Here is a 19924-nt window from a genome sequence, read left to right as displayed (position 1 = left end):
CACCAATTGCTCCACAGTCACCCTCACCTATCATCTGGGGCTGGTACAATAGGTCAGAAGTGGCCGCAGTACAAGGGACTTAGTTCCACCCCACTAGAAATAAAAAAAACCCTGAGACAATAAATCCCATGTAACTAGTGACTAGGAGGAGGTAGGAAAATCTTAGAGCCGGCATCAGCATACCAGTAGTCATGAAGATAACAATTCTTATCCCTGCAAGAAATCGAACTCCGGTCATATGGTTTCTTTACTGAATGAACTCTCCCCATCACTACGACCACGAGAGAAGGAAAACTCACAAAGAACGCATTCGATCTGAGGAACTCAGACAACTCATTCTGCAACAGCCACCTGGCCACAGATAAATGAACAGCCTACTGAGTGCATTCTCTGTGCTGGACAGTCGGTACAAGAAAATTTAAGGTGTGTGTGTGTATGTGTACATACAGATAATAAGACATAACTCTTATGCCAAATAACTAATCTGGAACGTGANTGACCGAATTCTTAGCTACCGAGGGAGGAGGTGCAGAAAACTGCAACTTATCGAAGAAGATAAAACCCTCGGCTAAGTGACATTTCTGTATTAATAACAAGAAGGACTTTGGATATTTTAGAGAAGTAATCTTATATGGGGCCGGTCACGGTAGCCGAGCGGTCTAAAGCATGTACTGTCTTCGCTCGCTCGGAAGCCGGGATCGTGGGTTCGAATCCCACTCAGGGCATGGATGTTTGTGTGCGTTTTTCTGTGTTTGTGTACAGGTAGAGGCCTTGCGACGAGCTGATCACCCGCCCAAGGAGTCCGACCGTATGTCTAAGATCTAGTAAAACCGAAGTGAACGGAGAGTTTCATAGAGGTAGGCCTAGGCCCAAACGAGGGCTGTAGCGCCAACGAAAAAAAACTTATATGGGATAATGTGAAGAACCTGTGATAGAAGGAAAGTGAAAACAATTTACAGTGCGTTCAGTTAAGGAGAAACTTCGCAACACCGCTGACCCGACCCAATATTCCTCACAGATTACTACTGTAACTGCCGATAGCAGAATGAGTCATTAGCGCTGATAAAAGCGCTTCGTTACAGTTGCAGTTACAGCAGTAATCTGTTAGGAATATTGGACCCGGTCAACGGTGTTGCGAAGTTTCCTCCTTGATTGATCATCCTGTATAATTACTGTAAATCTAAACGTGTTACATCGTATATAACAAGAAATTTAACACACTTACTATAACGTTTCCATATCTCTCGAAATGTTACATTTCCAAGTTTATTTACTTTTTAAGCCAGTCGAGTCGTCAACGATTGTTGGTAAGAGCCTAATTATTTCTGCTAAATTTCTATCTCAAATCGTTCTTTCATGGTCTTACTATACAAGATATTCTATTAGTACATGGGGGCTAGAACTAAAGGATTACATGGAACTCTGTAAGACTTTGTAGCTTCTAGGACATCTTTTATGATGAAAGACAGGCATATATTACCACCACATATGTCTGTCCCAATTACAAACTTCGATCTTACTGGCGGACATTAAAGCAATTAGGATGAATATTAAGCCGTTCTATTCGATGTAATTGTCATGTTCTCTTTAGTTTTTCCACAAATAATAATAATAACAATATGGCAGAAATGCGATTTCTCAAGACAGAGCAACAATACTGTTGCTAATGTAATGTTTTGATGCAATTTGGAACAACATTGCAAGAGGGAATTTCTTTAATTTACTTATAAAAATATTACGTTTGACATTATCTCCCTCCCCAATGTAAATTTGATGTATACTTTATTGTTTAACTTTCGAATGTTGGCAATATTCCCATTTTGAGGTATTCTTATACTCAGACTTTAATTTCTTTTATTTTAAGATTAATAGCGAGACTAGAATCGAACTAGGAACATTTTGAATAGGCTAGCCTGATAGTAGATATTCTTGTAAATATACATTAATTTTTCGCTACTATGGTTTACATCGCAAGTTTTAAATTTGTGTCTATAATTTTATATCTTTATTGAAGAACTACACCTATTTTATTCAATGACGCTGTTGCATTATTCTTAGACTAGACGTATTTCATATTTTGTTATTACTGTCGTCATCATCGATCTGTTTCTCTCGTAGCTGAAATGATCAGCAGAAACACGCTGACGTCAGCTCTTACTTTGAAAACAAGAGCGCTTAGCGGCTATTTTCATCCTCACAACATCGCTACGCGTATAAGATAATTCCCGTATGTGCTCTTCTTTCACATCGGTAATAATGGCGGCGGTATATAAAATGGCGACCACAAAAGTGTAAAATTTTTGCTACTTTAGGGCAATGCGTTTTGCTCAAAATTCAACATTACGGTGGAAAGTTGCAAAGAGGTACAGGTAAAAATAAGGCTTATTGCTAGACCCTCTCTGACTCAAGAAGTGTGATGGTGGATTGACAGCCTGCATTGAGCAAACGGAAAAATAACTGATGGCACTCGATCAGATTTTACGCAAGAAAGAGAGGATTTCGTCTCCCCAGCTTCCTCCGTTTCTCCACCTCTGGTCTGGTTTCTAGGTGTTCATAACCTTATTTTCATAATGTATAAAGTAATTACTGTTCACCACTGCATCGTTTCTTAACAACCGTTCAATGCGAAAGCCAGTCACTATGTGGCGCCATTGTGATAAACAACAGACAAAACGTGTGGCGTCACATTCTTTCACACTTTTTATCAATGAAAATATATATTCATAATATCGTCACAATAAATAAGAAATTTAACTATTTCACTATAAATTATTTTACGAAATTCCCGACCTAAAATGTGTATTTTGGATAGATCCACATAAAAATGGGGAATATTTCTGTGCCGTATGTTGTATATAATGGTAATCTCTGATATTAGTTCATTCTTTTTGCTCAGTTTCCTTCATAGCTGACGGTTTACTAAAAGCACGTATATTTTAATGCATAAAGCGATCTATATTTTCTACTGTTTTGTCGCTAGGCAACCATATACAACTTAATTCAGAAGGCGCTTTGTTTTGTGTTGGATCTGAGGCTCCCGCGACGGCGACTACGAAGGGTACGGTCTTCTGGTTTGTAATTGCACGCAATTCGGGGAGAGCTCGATGCTGCCGAGGAGTATATCACCTCCGAAAACTTGAAATTTCTCCGAATTACAGACATTACAACCCAGTAGAGGATACTCTTCTAGTTTATAGTATATACAAACCATATAATCTTTACTGTTTCACAATACAAAAGTATAAGTTATTTTGGCAGTCAGGGATATACTGCATATTCGTAATAAGTAAGCAGTTCACTTCAGGGTAAAATCTACATAATTTCTACATATCCAGACCGATTGAAAATACAATTACACAGGCAGTGTGAAGAACCTACAATCAAAGGAACATACATAATGAAACTGATAACACTACTTCAACATCCTTAAGAATTACAAGCATAACATCCACGCCTCAAAGGAAATGCTGCGCAAATAAATCCGAAACAAGAGACCTCAGACAAAATCGTTTAAAGGGATGGACGACAACCACAAGTATAAGATTGATATATCAATTAATTTTAACTAATTTTAATTAATTATAATTCAATTTATTTAAATTAAGAAATACCGCGTTCACACGCGATGTAAAATTTTGACAACAATTTTGCAACAATTTTAGCGAGATAGAAGACACCTGATGAGGGCCGGATGCGGTTGAAACATATTGTGAGGAAGAAGAGTGACTAATAATAAGTTGCATTGGAGACGGAAATATATTATATGAAATAAATGATATATTAATGAAACAGGATTCTTAAATAAATTATATTTCAGGAGAGTTTATTCTTAGAAAAAATGGGCTAAGACGGAATACACTATTTTAAGTAGTTACACATACAAATGCTCTAGTGTACTGTTTCGCTGCTATCACATTTATGAATAATATTTAACTGTGCATAAAGAGAAAGTAGCTGCCACATGCATGACTGTTTCATGAATGAGCAGATGATGACGTAAGGCCCACTTGTTAAGAAACGCATTTCATGAAAAGTTGCAGTATTTTACATTGCATAGGTTATAACATCAAAGTTCTCAAGACTGATAGCTAGTGATTTTATTCTGCAGATAAAAAATTATTCCATTGCTGAAGCCATTAAAAGGTCGAAAAATACAGGACACTTAACCAATTAACTGTGCCATTGGGTTGAATTGGTGGTGTCAATAATATTTATACTATTCAGCTACACACATTTCAAATGTCGAAGGTTTAAGAAAGTGATCAGCTTATATCAAATATATACATATATATATATGTTTCTTACGTATGTAGGTATATAGTACATACACATATCTGTAATCCACTTCTAGGCCAGTAAAAGACAAAGTTATTTCTGTAACAGGCCGTGGAGACCCATAGAGTTGTGAGACGTCGAGGCACAAACGTTTTATAGACAATCGGCTCACAGATAGCGGTGAGATCATCCTTACGTGCCGGCCGCCCTTTGCCACCTAGGAAGATTCCTGGTACGCATTTCTGTTAGGGGCTGTGTCAAGTACAGGACCATAGTGTGCGGCTGGAAGGATCAAGTCAATTGAAAAATCTAATGATCTCATCGAGAATCAACCCCGCGACTTTTCGGCTTGTAGCAGAGTGCTCCAACCAACTACGCTACCGCGTGCCCCACTTTTAGGCTAGTAAGACACAAATTGTTATGAAGATCTTCCCGAATAGCGGGTCTGGCGGAACACAGTTTAGGAACCACTGGCTGTCTTATGAGACTGTATCATGATGCGCGGACTGTTGAATGAATAGAGCTGCAGCATGGGAGTGTGAATGAAGGATAGATGACGCCGAGGACGGGCAGACCACACTCAAAACAGACAGCAGCTACAGACCTAAAATTAGTTCCGCTGCTTGCGCGGCGAAATTGCCCTGGACATCCGAATTGGAAGACAGCACATGACTGTAAAGCAGAGGGAATCTTTCCATCACGAATAAAGTAAAACTGACAACCGAATTTACGTTCGGTCACTGGTACTCATGGACGAGGTGTAATAGTGAACTTATAATTGCATTGTTAGCTTCCCGTGACTAAATCATATAATCTATTAAATACTGAATGGCACATCCATGACGAAAATTAATATTCAGGATGTTCCACCACGTCATTTAGAATAATTCGCCGTGACGACTTTAGTTAATTGTACTCTTAACCAAATATTTTATGCGATAAATTCAATTTGGTCAAGATGAGAAAGACATGTAAGCATATGGAAATATAAAAAATGGGTATCGAATTTTAGACGGAAGGTCGAAAATGAATTCTAGAGACCAAGGCATAGATGGGAGGATAATATTAAAGCAGGTCTCAAAGAAGTAGGATGTGAAGCTGCGGACTACATTTATCTGGTTCACCATAGGATCCAGTGCTGGGCTTTTGTGAATAAGAAAACGAGTCATCAGATACCATAATATTAGGCAGCAAATTTCTCGGCCATCTGAACAACTATATGTTTCTCAAGAGTTACTCTGCTTTATTAAGTTCATTTTTTGTATGTATTACAGACGTCACACTTTATCCTCCTCTGGAACATGGGGAAGTTTCACAAATACAAACAGATGAAAGCTTATGGTCGATTACAACGATATCAAACACATGACATTCACATTTTTATCAAAATATGGAATATTTCAACTAAAATTCAAGCAGGCCCTAAAAAGAGACGCAACAGCTTCCAGACAGTTTAATCTTTCAATTTGATGTCAAAACTAATTTTTTAATTCATTCATTCCGTCATCAATGATTCTACAGCACTTTGTTGGGCCTTGGTCTCTTGTTCACTTTCGTAATCTTTTCTACACAGACAGTAGGACCCTTGGACGGGGAATCAGCCCGTCGCAAAGCCGTTACCTACACGCAGGACAACACAGACACAGAATAAACACACACATAGACATCCATGCCTTTGAGTTGGCTTCGAACCCACGATCCCAGCGTTTGCGCGAGCGAAGAAGTTTCATGCCTCAGACCGCGCGGCTACTGTGAACGGCGGTTAAACTCATTCATCAAATTAATGCAGCGAAGTTCTTACGTGGCAACTCGTTCATCTTTACAAACTGCATTACATAATGAAAACTGCAGTTCACTTACAAGTAGACCGAGTTTGTTCACTGTTTCCTCGTATGGTCGAAAGACTTTGTAGTATTCCGAGAATACATCGGAAAGTAAATGAATTTGTCAGATTGAAATTCCTGTGGGCAGTACACCTACATCACAAACATTAAGGACAGAAAAATAAAACTTGAAGCATCTCTTCAAAATTGAAAAAGTTCAGTGCATCTAGGACCACAAAAGTACAGGGTCAAATTCTCGCATTGGAATAATCTGACGTCTGAAGCAAGTCCACCCGTTCGGGAGGTGTTAGCGCTTCACAGACAGTGAAAACTCCGCGGATAAGAGATGAGTCAGCTTACCGGACAACACACAAGTCTATATTAATCCATACAGGATTAGTACTAATGAGTACGCTGACGGAGCCGATGACAGGGGCCGCGCGGTCTATGGCATGAACTGTCTTCGCCCGCTCGAACACTGGGATCGTGGGTTCGAATCCCACTCGAGGCATGGATGTCTGTGTGTAGGTAGCGGCCTTGCGACGGCCTGATCCCCCGTCCAAGGAGTCCTACCGACTGTGTAAACATCAAGGAACTGAAAGAGCGGTCAAAGTCCAAAGGTCTATAGAGCCATAGAGAGTAAGTGGGCTCTTGAAAAGCCATACACAGGAAAACAGTAGCTCCTTGTAATTTTAACGACTTCNTAATGTGAAGAACCTGTGATAGAAGGAAAGTGAAAACAATTTACAGTGCGTTCAGTTAAGGAGAAACTTCGCAACACCGCTGACCCGACCCAATATTCCTCACAGATTACTACTGTAACTGCCGATAGCAGAATGAGTCATTAGCGCTGATAAAAGCGCTTCGTTACAGTTGCAGTTACAGCAGTAATCTGTTAGGAATATTGGACCCGGTCAACGGTGTTGCGAAGTTTCCTCCTTGATTGATCATCCTGTATAATTACTGTAAATCTAAACGTGTTACATCGTATATAACAAGAAATTTAACACACTTACTATAACGTTTCCATATCTCTCGAAATGTTACATTTCCAAGTTTATTTACTTTTTAAGCCAGTCGAGTCGTCAACGATTGTTGGTAAGAGCCTAGGTATTTCTGCTAAATTTCTATCTCAAATCGTTCTTTCATGGTCTTACTATACAAGATATTCTATTAGTACATGGGGGCTAGAACTAAAGGATTACATGGAACTCTGTAAGACTTTGTAGCTTCTAGGACATCTTTTATGATGAAAGACAGGCATATATTACCACCACATATGTCTGTCCCAATTACAAACTTCGATCTTACTGGCGGACATTAAAGCAATTAGGATGAATATTAAGCCGTTCTATTCGATGTAATTGTCATGTTCTCTTTAGTTTTTCCACAAATAATAATAATAACAATATGGCAGAAATGCGATTTCTCAAGACAGAGCAACAATACTGTTGCTAATGTAATGTTTTGATGCAATTTGGAACAACATTGCAAGAGGGAATTTCTTTAATTTACTTATAAAAATATTACGTTTGACATTATCTCCCTCCCCAATGTAAATTTGATGTATACTTTATTGTTTAACTTTCGAATGTTGGCAATATTCCCATTTTGAGGTATTCTTATACTCAGACTTTAATTTCTTTTATTTTAAGATTAATAGCGAGACTAGAATCGAACTAGGAACATTTTGAATAGGCTAGCCTGATAGTAGATATTCTTGTAAATATACATTAATTTTTCGCTACTATGGTTTACATCGCAAGTTTTAAATTTGTGTCTATAATTTTATATCTTTATTGAAGAACTACACCTATTTTATTCAATGACGCTGTTGCATTATTCTTAGACTAGACGTATTTCATATTTTGTTATTACTGTCGTCATCATCGATCTGTTTCTCTCGTAGCTGAAATGATCAGCAGAAACACGCTGACGTCAGCTCTTACTTTGAAAACAAGAGCGCTTAGCGGCTATTTTCATCCTCACAACATCGCTACGCGTATAAGATAATTCCCGTATGTGCTCTTCTTTCACATCGGTAATAATGGCGGCGGTATATAAAATGGCGACCACAAAAGTGTAAAATTTTTGCTACTTTAGGGCAATGCGTTTTGCTCAAAATTCAACATTACGGTGGAAAGTTGCAAAGAGGTACAGGTAAAAATAAGGCTTATTGCTAGACCCTCTCTGACTCAAGAAGTGTGATGGTGGATTGACAGCCTGCATTGAGCAAACGGAAAAATAACTGATGGCACTCGATCAGATTTTACGCAAGAAAGAGAGGATTTCGTCTCCCCAGCTTCCTCCGTTTCTCCACCTCTGGTCTGGTTTCTAGGTGTTCATAACCTTATTTTCATAATGTATAAAGTAATTACTGTTCACCACTGCATCGTTTCTTAACAACCGTTCAATGCGAAAGCCAGTCACTATGTGGCGCCATTGTGATAAACAACAGACAAAACGTGTGGCGTCACATTCTTTCACACTTTTTATCAATGAAAATATATATTCATAATATCGTCACAATAAATAAGAAATTTAACTATTTCACTATAAATTATTTTACGAAATTCCCGACCTAAAATGTGTATTTTGGATAGATCCACATAAAAATGGGGAATATTTCTGTGCCGTATGTTGTATATAATGGTAATCTCTGATATTAGTTCATTCTTTTTGCTCAGTTTCCTTCATAGCTGACGGTTTACTAAAAGCACGTATATTTTAATGCATAAAGCGATCTATATTTTCTACTGTTTTGTCGCTAGGCAACCATATACAACTTAATTCAGAAGGCGCTTTGTTTTGTGTTGGATCTGAGGCTCCCGCGACGGCGACTACGAAGGGTACGGTCTTCTGGTTTGTAATTGCACGCAATTCGGGGAGAGCTCGATGCTGCCGAGGAGTATATCACCTCCGAAAACTTGAAATTTCTCCGAATTACAGACATTACAACCCAGTAGAGGATACTCTTCTAGTTTATAGTATATACAAACCATATAATCTTTACTGTTTCACAATACAAAAGTATAAGTTATTTTGGCAGTCAGGGATATACTGCATATTCGTAATAAGTAAGCAGTTCACTTCAGGGTAAAATCTACATAATTTCTACATATCCAGACCGATTGAAAATACAATTACACAGGCAGTGTGAAGAACCTACAATCAAAGGAACATACATAATGAAACTGATAACACTACTTCAACATCCTTAAGAATTACAAGCATAACATCCACGCCTCAAAGGAAATGCTGCGCAAATAAATCCGAAACAAGAGACCTCAGACAAAATCGTTTAAAGGGATGGACGACAACCACAAGTATAAGATTGATATATCAATTAATTTTAACTAATTTTAATTAATTATAATTCAATTTATTTAAATTAAGAAATACCGCGTTCACACGCGATGTAAAATTTTGACAACAATTTTGCAACAATTTTAGCGAGATAGAAGACACCTGATGAGGGCCGGATGCGGTTGAAACATATTGTGAGGAAGAAGAGTGACTAATAATAAGTTGCATTGGAGACGGAAATATATTATATGAAATAAATGATATATTAATGAAACAGGATTCTTAAATAAATTATATTTCAGGAGAGTTTATTCTTAGAAAAAATGGGCTAAGACGGAATACACTATTTTAAGTAGTTACACATACAAATGCTCTAGTGTACTGTTTCGCTGCTATCACATTTATGAATAATATTTAACTGTGCATAAAGAGAAAGTAGCTGCCACATGCATGACTGTTTCATGAATGAGCAGATGATGACGTAAGGCCCACTTGTTAAGAAACGCATTTCATGAAAAGTTGCAGTATTTTACATTGCATAGGTTATAACATCAAAGTTCTCAAGACTGATAGCTAGTGATTTTATTCTGCAGATAAAAAATTATTCCATTGCTGAAGCCATTAAAAGGTCGAAAAATACAGGACACTTAACCAATTAACTGTGCCATTGGGTTGAATTGGTGGTGTCAATAATATTTATACTATTCAGCTACACACATTTCAAATGTCGAAGGTTTAAGAAAGTGATCAGCTTATTTCAAATATATACATATATATATATGTTTCTTACGTATGTAGGTATATAGTACATACACATATCTGTAATCCACTTCTAGGCCAGTAAAAGACAAAGTTATTTCTGTAACAGGCCGTGGAGACCCATAGAGTTGTGAGACGTCGAGGCACAAACGTTTTATAGACAATCGGCTCACAGATAGCGGTGAGATCATCCTTACGTGCCGGCCGCCCTTTGCCACCTAGGAAGATTCCTGGTACGCATTTCTGTTAGGGGCTGTGTCAAGTACAGGACCATAGTGTGCGGCTGGAAGGATCAAGTCAATTGAAAAATCTAATGATCTCATCGAGAATCAACCCCGCGACTTTTCGGCTTGTAGCAGAGTGCTCCAACCAACTACGCTACCGCGTGCCCCACTTTTAGGCTAGTAAGACACAAATTGTTATGAAGATCTTCCCGAATAGCGGGTCTGGCGGAACACAGTTTAGGAACCACTGGCTGTCTTATGAGACTGTATCATGATGCGCGGACTGTTGAATGAATAGAGCTGCAGCATGGGAGTGTGAATGAAGGATAGATGACGCCGAGGACGGGCAGACCACACTCAAAACAGACAGCAGCTACAGACCTAAAATTAGTTCCGCTGCTTGCGCGGCGAAATTGCCCTGGACATCCGAATTGGAAGACAGCACATGACTGTAAAGCAGAGGGAATCTTTCCATCACGAATAAAGTAAAACTGACAACCGAATTTACGTTCGGTCACTGGTACTCATGGACGAGGTGTAATAGTGAACTTATAATTGCATTGTTAGCTTCCCGTGACTAAATCATATAATCTATTAAATACTGAATGGCACATCCATGACGAAAATTAATATTCAGGATGTTCCACCACGTCATTTAGAATAATTCGCCGTGACGACTTTAGTTAATTGTACTCTTAACCAAATATTTTATGCGATAAATTCAATTTGGTCAAGATGAGAAAGACATGTAAGCATATGGAAATATAAAAAATGGGTATCGAATTTTAGACGGAAGGTCGAAAATGAATTCTAGAGACCAAGGCATAGATGGGAGGATAATATTAAAGCAGGTCTCAAAGAAGTAGGATGTGAAGCTGCGGACTACATTTATCTGGTTCACCATAGGATCCAGTGCTGGGCTTTTGTGAATAAGAAAACGAGTCATCAGATACCATAATATTAGGCAGCAAATTTCTCGGCCATCTGAACAACTATATGTTTCTCAAGATTTACTCTGCTTTATTAAGTTCATTTTTTGTATGTATTACAGACGTCACACTTTATCCTCCTCTGGAACATGGGGAAGTTTCACAAATACAAACAGATGAAAGCTTATGGTCGATTACAACGATATCAAACACATGACATTCACATTTTTATCAAAATATGGAATATTTCAACTAAAATTCAAGCAGGCCCTAAAAAGAGACGCAACAGCTTCCAGACAGTTTAATCTTTCAATTTGATGTCAAAACTAATTTTTTAATTCATTCATTCCGTCATCAATGATTCTACAGCACTTTGTTGGGCCTTGGTCTCTTGTTCACTTTCGTAATCTTTTCTACACAGACAGTAGGACCCTTGGACGGGGAATCAGCCCGTCGCAAAGCCGTTACCTACACGCAGGACAACACAGACACAGAATAAACACACACATAGACATCCATGCCTTTGAGTTGGCTTCGAACCCACGATCCCAGCGTTTGCGCGAGCGAAGAAGTTTCATGCCTCAGACCGCGCGGCTACTGTGAACGGCGGTTAAACTCATTCATCAAATTAATGCAGCGAAGTTCTTACGTGGCAACTCGTTCATCTTTACAAACTGCATTACATAATGAAAACTGCAGTTCACTTACAAGTAGACCGAGTTTGTTCACTGTTTCCTCGTATGGTCGAAAGACTTTGTAGTATTCCGAGAATACATCGGAAAGTAAATGAATTTGTCAGATTGAAATTCCTGTGGGCAGTACACCTACATCACAAACATTAAGGACAGAAAAATAAAACTTGAAGCATCTCTTCAAAATTGAAAAAGTTCAGTGCATCTAGGACCACAAAAGTACAGGGTCAAATTCTCGCATTGGAATAATCTGACGTCTGAAGCAAGTCCACCCGTTCGGGAGGTGTTAGCGCTTCACAGACAGTGAAAACTCCGCGGATAAGAGATGAGTCAGCTTACCGGACAACACACAAGTCTATATTAATCCATACAGGATTAGTACTAATGAGTACGCTGACGGAGCCGATGACAGGGGCCGCGCGGTCTATGGCATGAACTGTCTTCGCCCGCTCGAACACTGGGATCGTGGGTTCGAATCCCACTCGAGGCATGGATGTCTGTGTGTAGGTAGCGGCCTTGCGACGGCCTGATCCCCCGTCCAAGGAGTCCTACCGACTGTGTAAACATCAAGGAACTGAAAGAGCGGTCAAAGTCCAAAGGTCTATAGAGCCATAGAGAGTAAGTGGGCTCTTGAAAAGCCATACACAGGAAAACAGTAGCTCCTTGTAATTTTAACGACTTCCAAAAGAAATTACATGAGGTTACTTCTTCCACGCCTATAAAATTGACATATCCTACGATGGTTTGCGTAGGAAGTAAAGGGTCTTTGTGCTCGCCTGTAGAAGCACTGAATACAAATAGCACTGAGCAATGCCAAATTCAAATAATTACCGTAACTTGAAACTTACAAAGTAAATATATTTCATTCGTAAGGATAATGAATTGTAATGTATTTACTGAAACAGAGACCTACCTCTTACTAAAGTTCTATATGCGGGTAATGCGTCACAATAAAAGACGAATCAGAAATGAAGAAATCTCTTGGCGGTTCTAAGTGTAGAGGGAAACATAATATCAAAGTGGATCTTCCTTCTCCGGGTTAGGGATTCTGGCTTGTTCTCGTTCGGAATGATCTTCTACATGTACGAATCTTACAGACAACTAGTAGAACTCCTTGGACGGGGGATGGGCCCATCGCAAGGCCTGTATCTACGTGGTAGAGAGAGGAATACAATTTCAGAAGAAAGGCAGATACACTTTCATGCTCCCGGTGGCATTCGAATCCCTAGGGATTGAAGAAGTACCTTCTCTAGACCGTGTGACCACTGTAATCGGTTTCTACTTATTTCTTCTTCAATTATTCCTACTTATCTAATTATTCATGGATCATTTAACGACGTCTTGAATCGTTCAGATAATAAAGCGTTGAATGATAGAGTGATTAGAGACTAATGAATTCAAAGGATTAATGTGGCAGTATCCCATCATCCCGGTATCTCCGAATTGCGAAGCAGAATTACTACCCACGTGACCACGAATTTCGGTGCCTCTGAAACAATGTTTCTACTGAGGAGGAAGCGGGAAGACGCTCGTATTTGTTTTCACCTATCAGCCAGAACCACAATTTCTCTATCTGTCAAAAGTTGTTAACTGGCTCGGACTTTTCATAACGCAAACCGCGAGTCTGTGGACTGCTTTGTGGGTTGAAAATTACTGTCCCTGGGATGTGTCGCCGTTTAGTCTGATAGAAGCTTACAGATGATTTGAAGACATCTGTTATCTATAGATCCATAGTAGAAGAGTACTGACTGTCAAAATGGTAGCAACACTTTACTTAGAAACGTCCGTAAATATCTACCAGACTACGCGGGGTCACTTCCCAGAAAATAATTTTCTTCTTAGTCACCGTAGTTAGAACATAATCATCTATGGGAAGGATACTCTACACAACGTCCCCATATTCGAAAACCTTCGAACCATGAAGACCTTTCTCTTCTGCTCTGAAGGTGGAGGCCGAACGTTACTTCGACATGTCGGTGAATTTCTATTAGACTGAATGGTGTCACATCCCAGAAGACCGTAAGCCTGATCTTTATAGTCACCACTGTGAGAACCTCAAATCTTATAACTTTTACATTGTTTCATCTAGCATAGTATAGACCTTAGGTGTAAATATACCTAGAAAATGAAAAGAGGCCTATAGCAAATACATACCCCACTCAAGTCACTATGAAGTCTCAACTAACTCAGTTCAAGAAATGTCATTCATTTACTAATACGTCCCTCGACATTAAAAACACAACGCGTTGTTAGTAAATACAGTAACGTAATTAAAAAGACGTGTAATATGGGAACAATTCCAATAAATGTATACAAAACAGTCTACTTATCGAGTTTAACAGATATACGGACCTTATCAATTTTACGCATTTTCGAGAACAAAATTTCCACGAGTTATAATAGTGAAGTTGACGGGAAGTTTTCTGAACACACACACACATATATGTATGTATATTCAAGGTTCCATTTTAATGAAGTGTGAACATCTTCCTGGCAGAACGCCACTGTCAAACTTAATCGGAACACGACGATTCACAGGTGTTATTGCCGAAAATATTGATACTTTTAAAAGTGTACGTACCGGTGTTAATTAAATGTACTATCCCTGGTCAGTAGCGCAGCTAGATACTAACAACAGACTGGACAATTTTTATGTTTTTAATATTTTACAGCCTCTGCTGGTCATAATTAAAATTCAACAAACTTTATAAAATACCACTTATCCTCTGAAGAGTAAGGATACGAATAATTTATGATGCATGGAAAAATAACTTATATTACTAGGTTTTTGGACTTTTTCCATCGTCCGGTATTCTAGAGAATAGGAAACACAACGTTCCCGTGATTGAGATCAGCTCTGAGGTGTCTTCTCTCCCCCTTTCAACTGAGGACGGAAACAGATCCAGTTTCCGAAACGTCGTCTTTTCAGTTCTCTAGAATACCTGACGATGGGAAAAGTCCAGAAAACCCAGTAATTCTATATGTTATACACCATCGTCAGAAGCCTTTAAAATCTAAATAATATCTATGTTCTTATGGATGGCCTATTAAAAGATATCGCTACCTATAGCCATAAATTATATATATTGATGTACTATAAAATTTGATATTATACAAAATAAATTGTTTAATTAATATATAGAAACGAATTCCGCCTACCTCCTCAATTTTGTAAGTCCTCCGAACAGATTTCCGGCGAATTTCTCCCACGAAAGTTTCTTCAATGGTGGCGTCCATTTTTCTTCTTGCGTGTGTATTTATCTTTATCACAAACGCAAATTATTTATGTGTTCTTCACTCGGCAGTCAGCTAGTATGTTAAGCCACGGGCTGCCGGCTCAACATCCAAATTGGTACTACGCGGATCCACCATTAACGACTCCGACCATCGGAACGGATACGAGATGCGCACCGCCAACCGGCCAATCTGCAAACCAACTAGCAAGCGGGATTCACAGTGAACCACGCTTCGCTTCAATGCCGTCTATGATCATACCCACAGTTCTGCTTGTGAATGAGGCTTGTTGAAAAATGTACTGCACTACAATGTGGAAATTAACAGTTACGCTAATGGTCTTATTCTGGACCCTCTGCATAGTAATTTCTTCCTTTTAAGAGTTTCCGTGATATACGTAGGTAAGTCAATAAGTAAGTTACAAATGGATATAAAACTTAAACAAATAAGAGTACTGATTTGAAAAATGCTTTTATTTCTCAACATAATCTCCCTGTACATTGAGGCACTTGTCAGATCATTTCACAAGCCCCTGAAACCCAGCAGCATAAAATTCTTTGGGCTGCTGTCAGAACCAGGTGACTTCCCTTCCTGCAGCTTCATCATCGGGAGAATATTCAGCTGAAAGATGATGTTTAAGAGGACTGAACAAAGGGAAGTCCCATGACAGGTTAGGTTTTCACAAAGTCTGTGCATGATGGGTGCCACATATGCTGACCCCACAACATAAAATGTAAAGAATGGGTCTGGCATTACAGGATCTCAATCACTACCACGATGAAGGACACAAAATGGTAGCCCAAATCGTCACAGGTGAAAAGTCTTGCTCCAGGCGACTTCTATTTGTTTGGCCCTCTTAAACCTCATCTTTCGGCTGAACATTTTCCTGACGATGATGTAGAAAGGGAAGTCACCACCTGGTTCCGACAGCAGTCCAAAGAATTTTATGCTGCTGGTTTTCAGGGACTTGTGAAATGATGTGACAAGTGCCTCAGTGTACAGGGAGATTATGCTGAGAAATAAAAGCTTTTCTCAAATCAGTACTCTTATCTGTTTAAGTTCTATATCCATTTGTAACTTACTTATTGACTTAACCCTATATTGTACAACTCAAGCTCAAACTCTTCTGCACTGGTTTAGACAGACTCGTGGAATTATACAGTGTGTTCACATTCCAGCGGAGCACATACAATTCACTCAGTCGGTTTGTCCGCCCACCTGTACGCATGAAATAACTATAGAATTACTCTATTTTCGCAGAATTTGATATTGGATAAATTTGTGAAAGACTGTCGAACAACTTCAGTTTTCACTTAGACATGTTTAACGATGACTTTACAAGAAGAACCACATGCATTTCTGCACACATCTCATGGATATCTGTTGGAAAGAAATATAGTTCGTTAATGGAAGTTGTTGAGAAAAATTAAACACATTTTGTTCCTAATGCAATATGACTGCAAATCTTATGGGTTTCTAGGTAATTATACAAGAGATACTGCCTGTACATTTTCAAACTTTCATATTGGACTAACGACCATGGCTTCCCAAATATAACCACAGTTAAAAAAATAAACATACACACCAAAACCAAATCATATATTTTTACTAATTTCAGACCACACTAAAATAAAACTGTTTTTAAGTAATGATTTATTACAACACAATTGGTAACCACATGAAACAATGTGTTTTTAAGTAATGATTTATTACAACACAATTTGTAACCACATATGAAACAATGTATGTACACTTAATTTTGGTTTCGAGTGTATAATAACAGTAAATATTGAAGCCTTAATACTGACTGTTAATTCATTCAGTAGGACTTCAGACTTTTTACTTCTGATCAATCTCAGTATCATAAACGAACACTGCATACTTACATGTGGATTTAATATTTATTATAAAAGAGTTTGTTATATAATCTTAATTATTTTATCCATAATTCCTTCTGCTGGATTCACTTCTTATATGTACATTGTACACTTTCACAAACTTGTTTAATACTATTGGCCGGTTCTAGGTAACATCCGTCCGCCGTGGTATCAATACGCTCCTACAATCAAATATGTGTACTGGTGATGCATTGTGTGTTGCATTTTGAACTTTCCAGGAGACTCTCACCTCCATTCTGGGCAAATACTGATCAATATACAAAGTTTCTGGGCTTGTGGTTCTAGCAAAATCAGCTTTGTTTTAGTTCAGTCTCCACAGCTGCTGTTCCAGGTTTATGTCCATGTTCCCAATGGTAAGCATTAGTTTCCCCTTCATTCCTTTTCACACTTCCCCTTTGTGCATCTTTGTAATATACTAATGAGTATGTGCTGATATTCTGTTTAGTTTATCTGCTCTTCCATTTCTGGTTAAAAACATGGAACATCCACTAGAATGAAATTAAGCTATCCTTGCAGAGTTTGTTGATATTCTATGCCATTTCCTTTAAAATTATCTGGTAAAACAACTTCTGACAGCTGACAGTACAACAAGAGTCTGTGAAGAAAATGTTGACAGTACAACGAGAGTCTGTGAAGAAAATGTTGACAGTACAACGAGAGTCCATGAAGAAAATGTTGACAGTACAACGAGAGTCCGTGAAGAAAATGTTGACAGTACAACGAGAGTCTATGAAGAAAATGTTGACAGTACAACGAGAGTCCGTGAAGAAAATGTTGACAGTACAACGAGAGTCTATGAAGAAAATGTGCCTTGGAGTTGATCTGTCATGATATTACAAAGCCACATTTTACTGCTACTAGTTCTACTTTAAATGAAGTGCATTCCTTGTAATTGCTTTAACAAGTTTAATTTCCTTATCAGTATCATTAAATTACACTCCACAACCAGAATAACCATTTAGAAGTTTGGAGCCATCAGTGTGGATTTTGACTGAATGAGAAAATTAAGGAGCTTTAGTTGATTACAACATTTGAATTGCTTTCAGAATGTACCAAAAAATTAATCTACCCCATAATTAACAATGTGTAAACAACTAAGTTATTTGAAAGACAGGAATGTTTTATTCAGAATTTTATTTAATGCAAATATATTGCAGTTATTTTAATATGTGGATGTAGCTTCTATCTGAATATGTTTTTGGTCATTACATCAAATATGAGGTATGCGGTTTAACGGACGAGAAAAATATAAGCTACATACAAAATATTGCATGTATGTAATTATTTGGAATATTCTACCCGTATTAGGACATCACAATTTATGCTGTAATACACAACTACTGAGGAAGAAACACAGAAACTGTAAAACAAGTAGCCCTACATGATTATGAAGAAACTGTAATATAAGGAAATTTTGTTTTCGTAAATGAATGAACCATTTCCGCGCTGCTCCTCTCTTTACACCTGCACAAATGACACATACTAAGAAACTGCAAAATAGTGACGCATGCTAAATATGCAAGATAAAATGTATAGTGTCTTGCAGTCTGAAGGAATTACAGTATATTTTCCGATGGATTCAATCATCATCATCAGTAATCTGTCAAGATGACAGGTCCACAGTCTCTTCCAAAACAATTCCTCCATTTAATGCAATCTAGAGCTTTCTCCTTTAAATGACAGTATCCTCTTCTGTCCCCAAGGTCATACAGGATCTTCTTACGTCTTCTTCGTCTTCTTGTCACTTCTATCCACCCCTCTATCTTTCCTTCGATAACTTCTTTTAGAAGGCAGTTTCTGCGTAAAACATGACCAATCCAATTAGCCTTCCATTTTCTTATTTCGTGTAGGATATTCCTCTGCTCACTGACTCTAATTAACACTTCTTCATTTCTCACATAATCGGTCCAACTGATCTTCTCCATCCTTCTCCAACACCACATTTCGAAACTTTCCAGATGTTTCTGATCTACTGCCCTAAGTGTCCATGTTTCAGCCCCATACAGAGCTATGCTCCAAATGTAGCATTTCACTAGTTTCTTCCTCAAATTTAAGTCCAATTTGCTGGTAAAAAGATTCTTCTTCTTGCTAAATGCAGCTTTTGCCATGGCAATCCTGGATTTAATTTCACTAGTACACCTTCCATCATCTGTTAACAAGCTACCCAAATATTTAAAACATTTCACATTCTCCAGTTGTTTTTGGTCTATCTTTATTGTGACTGGGGTTGGTTGTCTCGAAATTTTCATTACTTTTGTTTTTTCCACATTCATTTCCATGCCATAGCACCTTCCAATTTCAATTAGTCTATCAATCATGCCCTGTAGCACAGTTTCTTCCTTAGCCATTAACACAAGGTCATCTGCATATTTCACAGTTTGAATAATTTGCCCTACTACTTTGAAGTCTCTGAGCCCATCCAGAGCTTCCTTGGTAAGGCATTCGCTGTACAAGTTGAACAGAATCAATACTGAAGTAAATTTAATTACCATCATCACTACTGCCATCAATCTCTATGTATGAATTAAACATGTTTTCATTAATGTTTGATACAATCTGATGATTCTACATAATGAAACTATACTTCTGAAATAACACACAAGTCAGAGTTGACATGTTACTGGAATGTTATTAATTTTTAAACTCCCTATCCAAGAAAAGTTTGTGGAATGCAATAAGATGAAATGTAAATATATCTCCAACATTCACACTGAAATAAAAAAAGAAAGAAGAAAGAACTGAATAAGTCAAGCTTTAGAGGTCATTTACAATTGAAACAAAAGA

General features: G+C 38.1%; 1 protein-coding gene across 7 annotated transcripts in view; it reads right to left on the bottom strand.

The window, feature by feature from the left end:
- Positions 1–15366, bottom strand: part of LOC111861617 (tropomodulin) — a 154399-nt gene extending 139033 nt beyond the window's left edge. For all 7 annotated transcript variants that reach the window (XR_002842277.2, XM_023846323.2, XM_023846329.2 and 4 more), the window contains exon 1: positions 15168–15366. Coding sequence is in view for 6 of the 7 variants with exons in the window: in XM_023846323.2 (XP_023702091.1) it covers positions 15168–15245 (78 nt within the window). In the remaining variant the exon portion in view is untranslated. The remainder of the gene's footprint in view (positions 1–15167) is intronic.
- Positions 15367–19924: the final 4558 nt, after the last annotated feature.

The sequence above is a fragment of the Cryptotermes secundus genome, unplaced genomic scaffold, assembly GCF_002891405.2.
Source record: "Cryptotermes secundus unplaced genomic scaffold, Csec_1.0 scaffold43, whole genome shotgun sequence".
In the NCBI taxonomy this organism is placed as follows: Eukaryota; Metazoa; Arthropoda; class Insecta; order Blattodea; family Kalotermitidae; genus Cryptotermes; species Cryptotermes secundus.
Note: the sequence above shows the minus strand (reverse complement) of the source record. Positions and strands in the feature narration are given on the sequence as shown.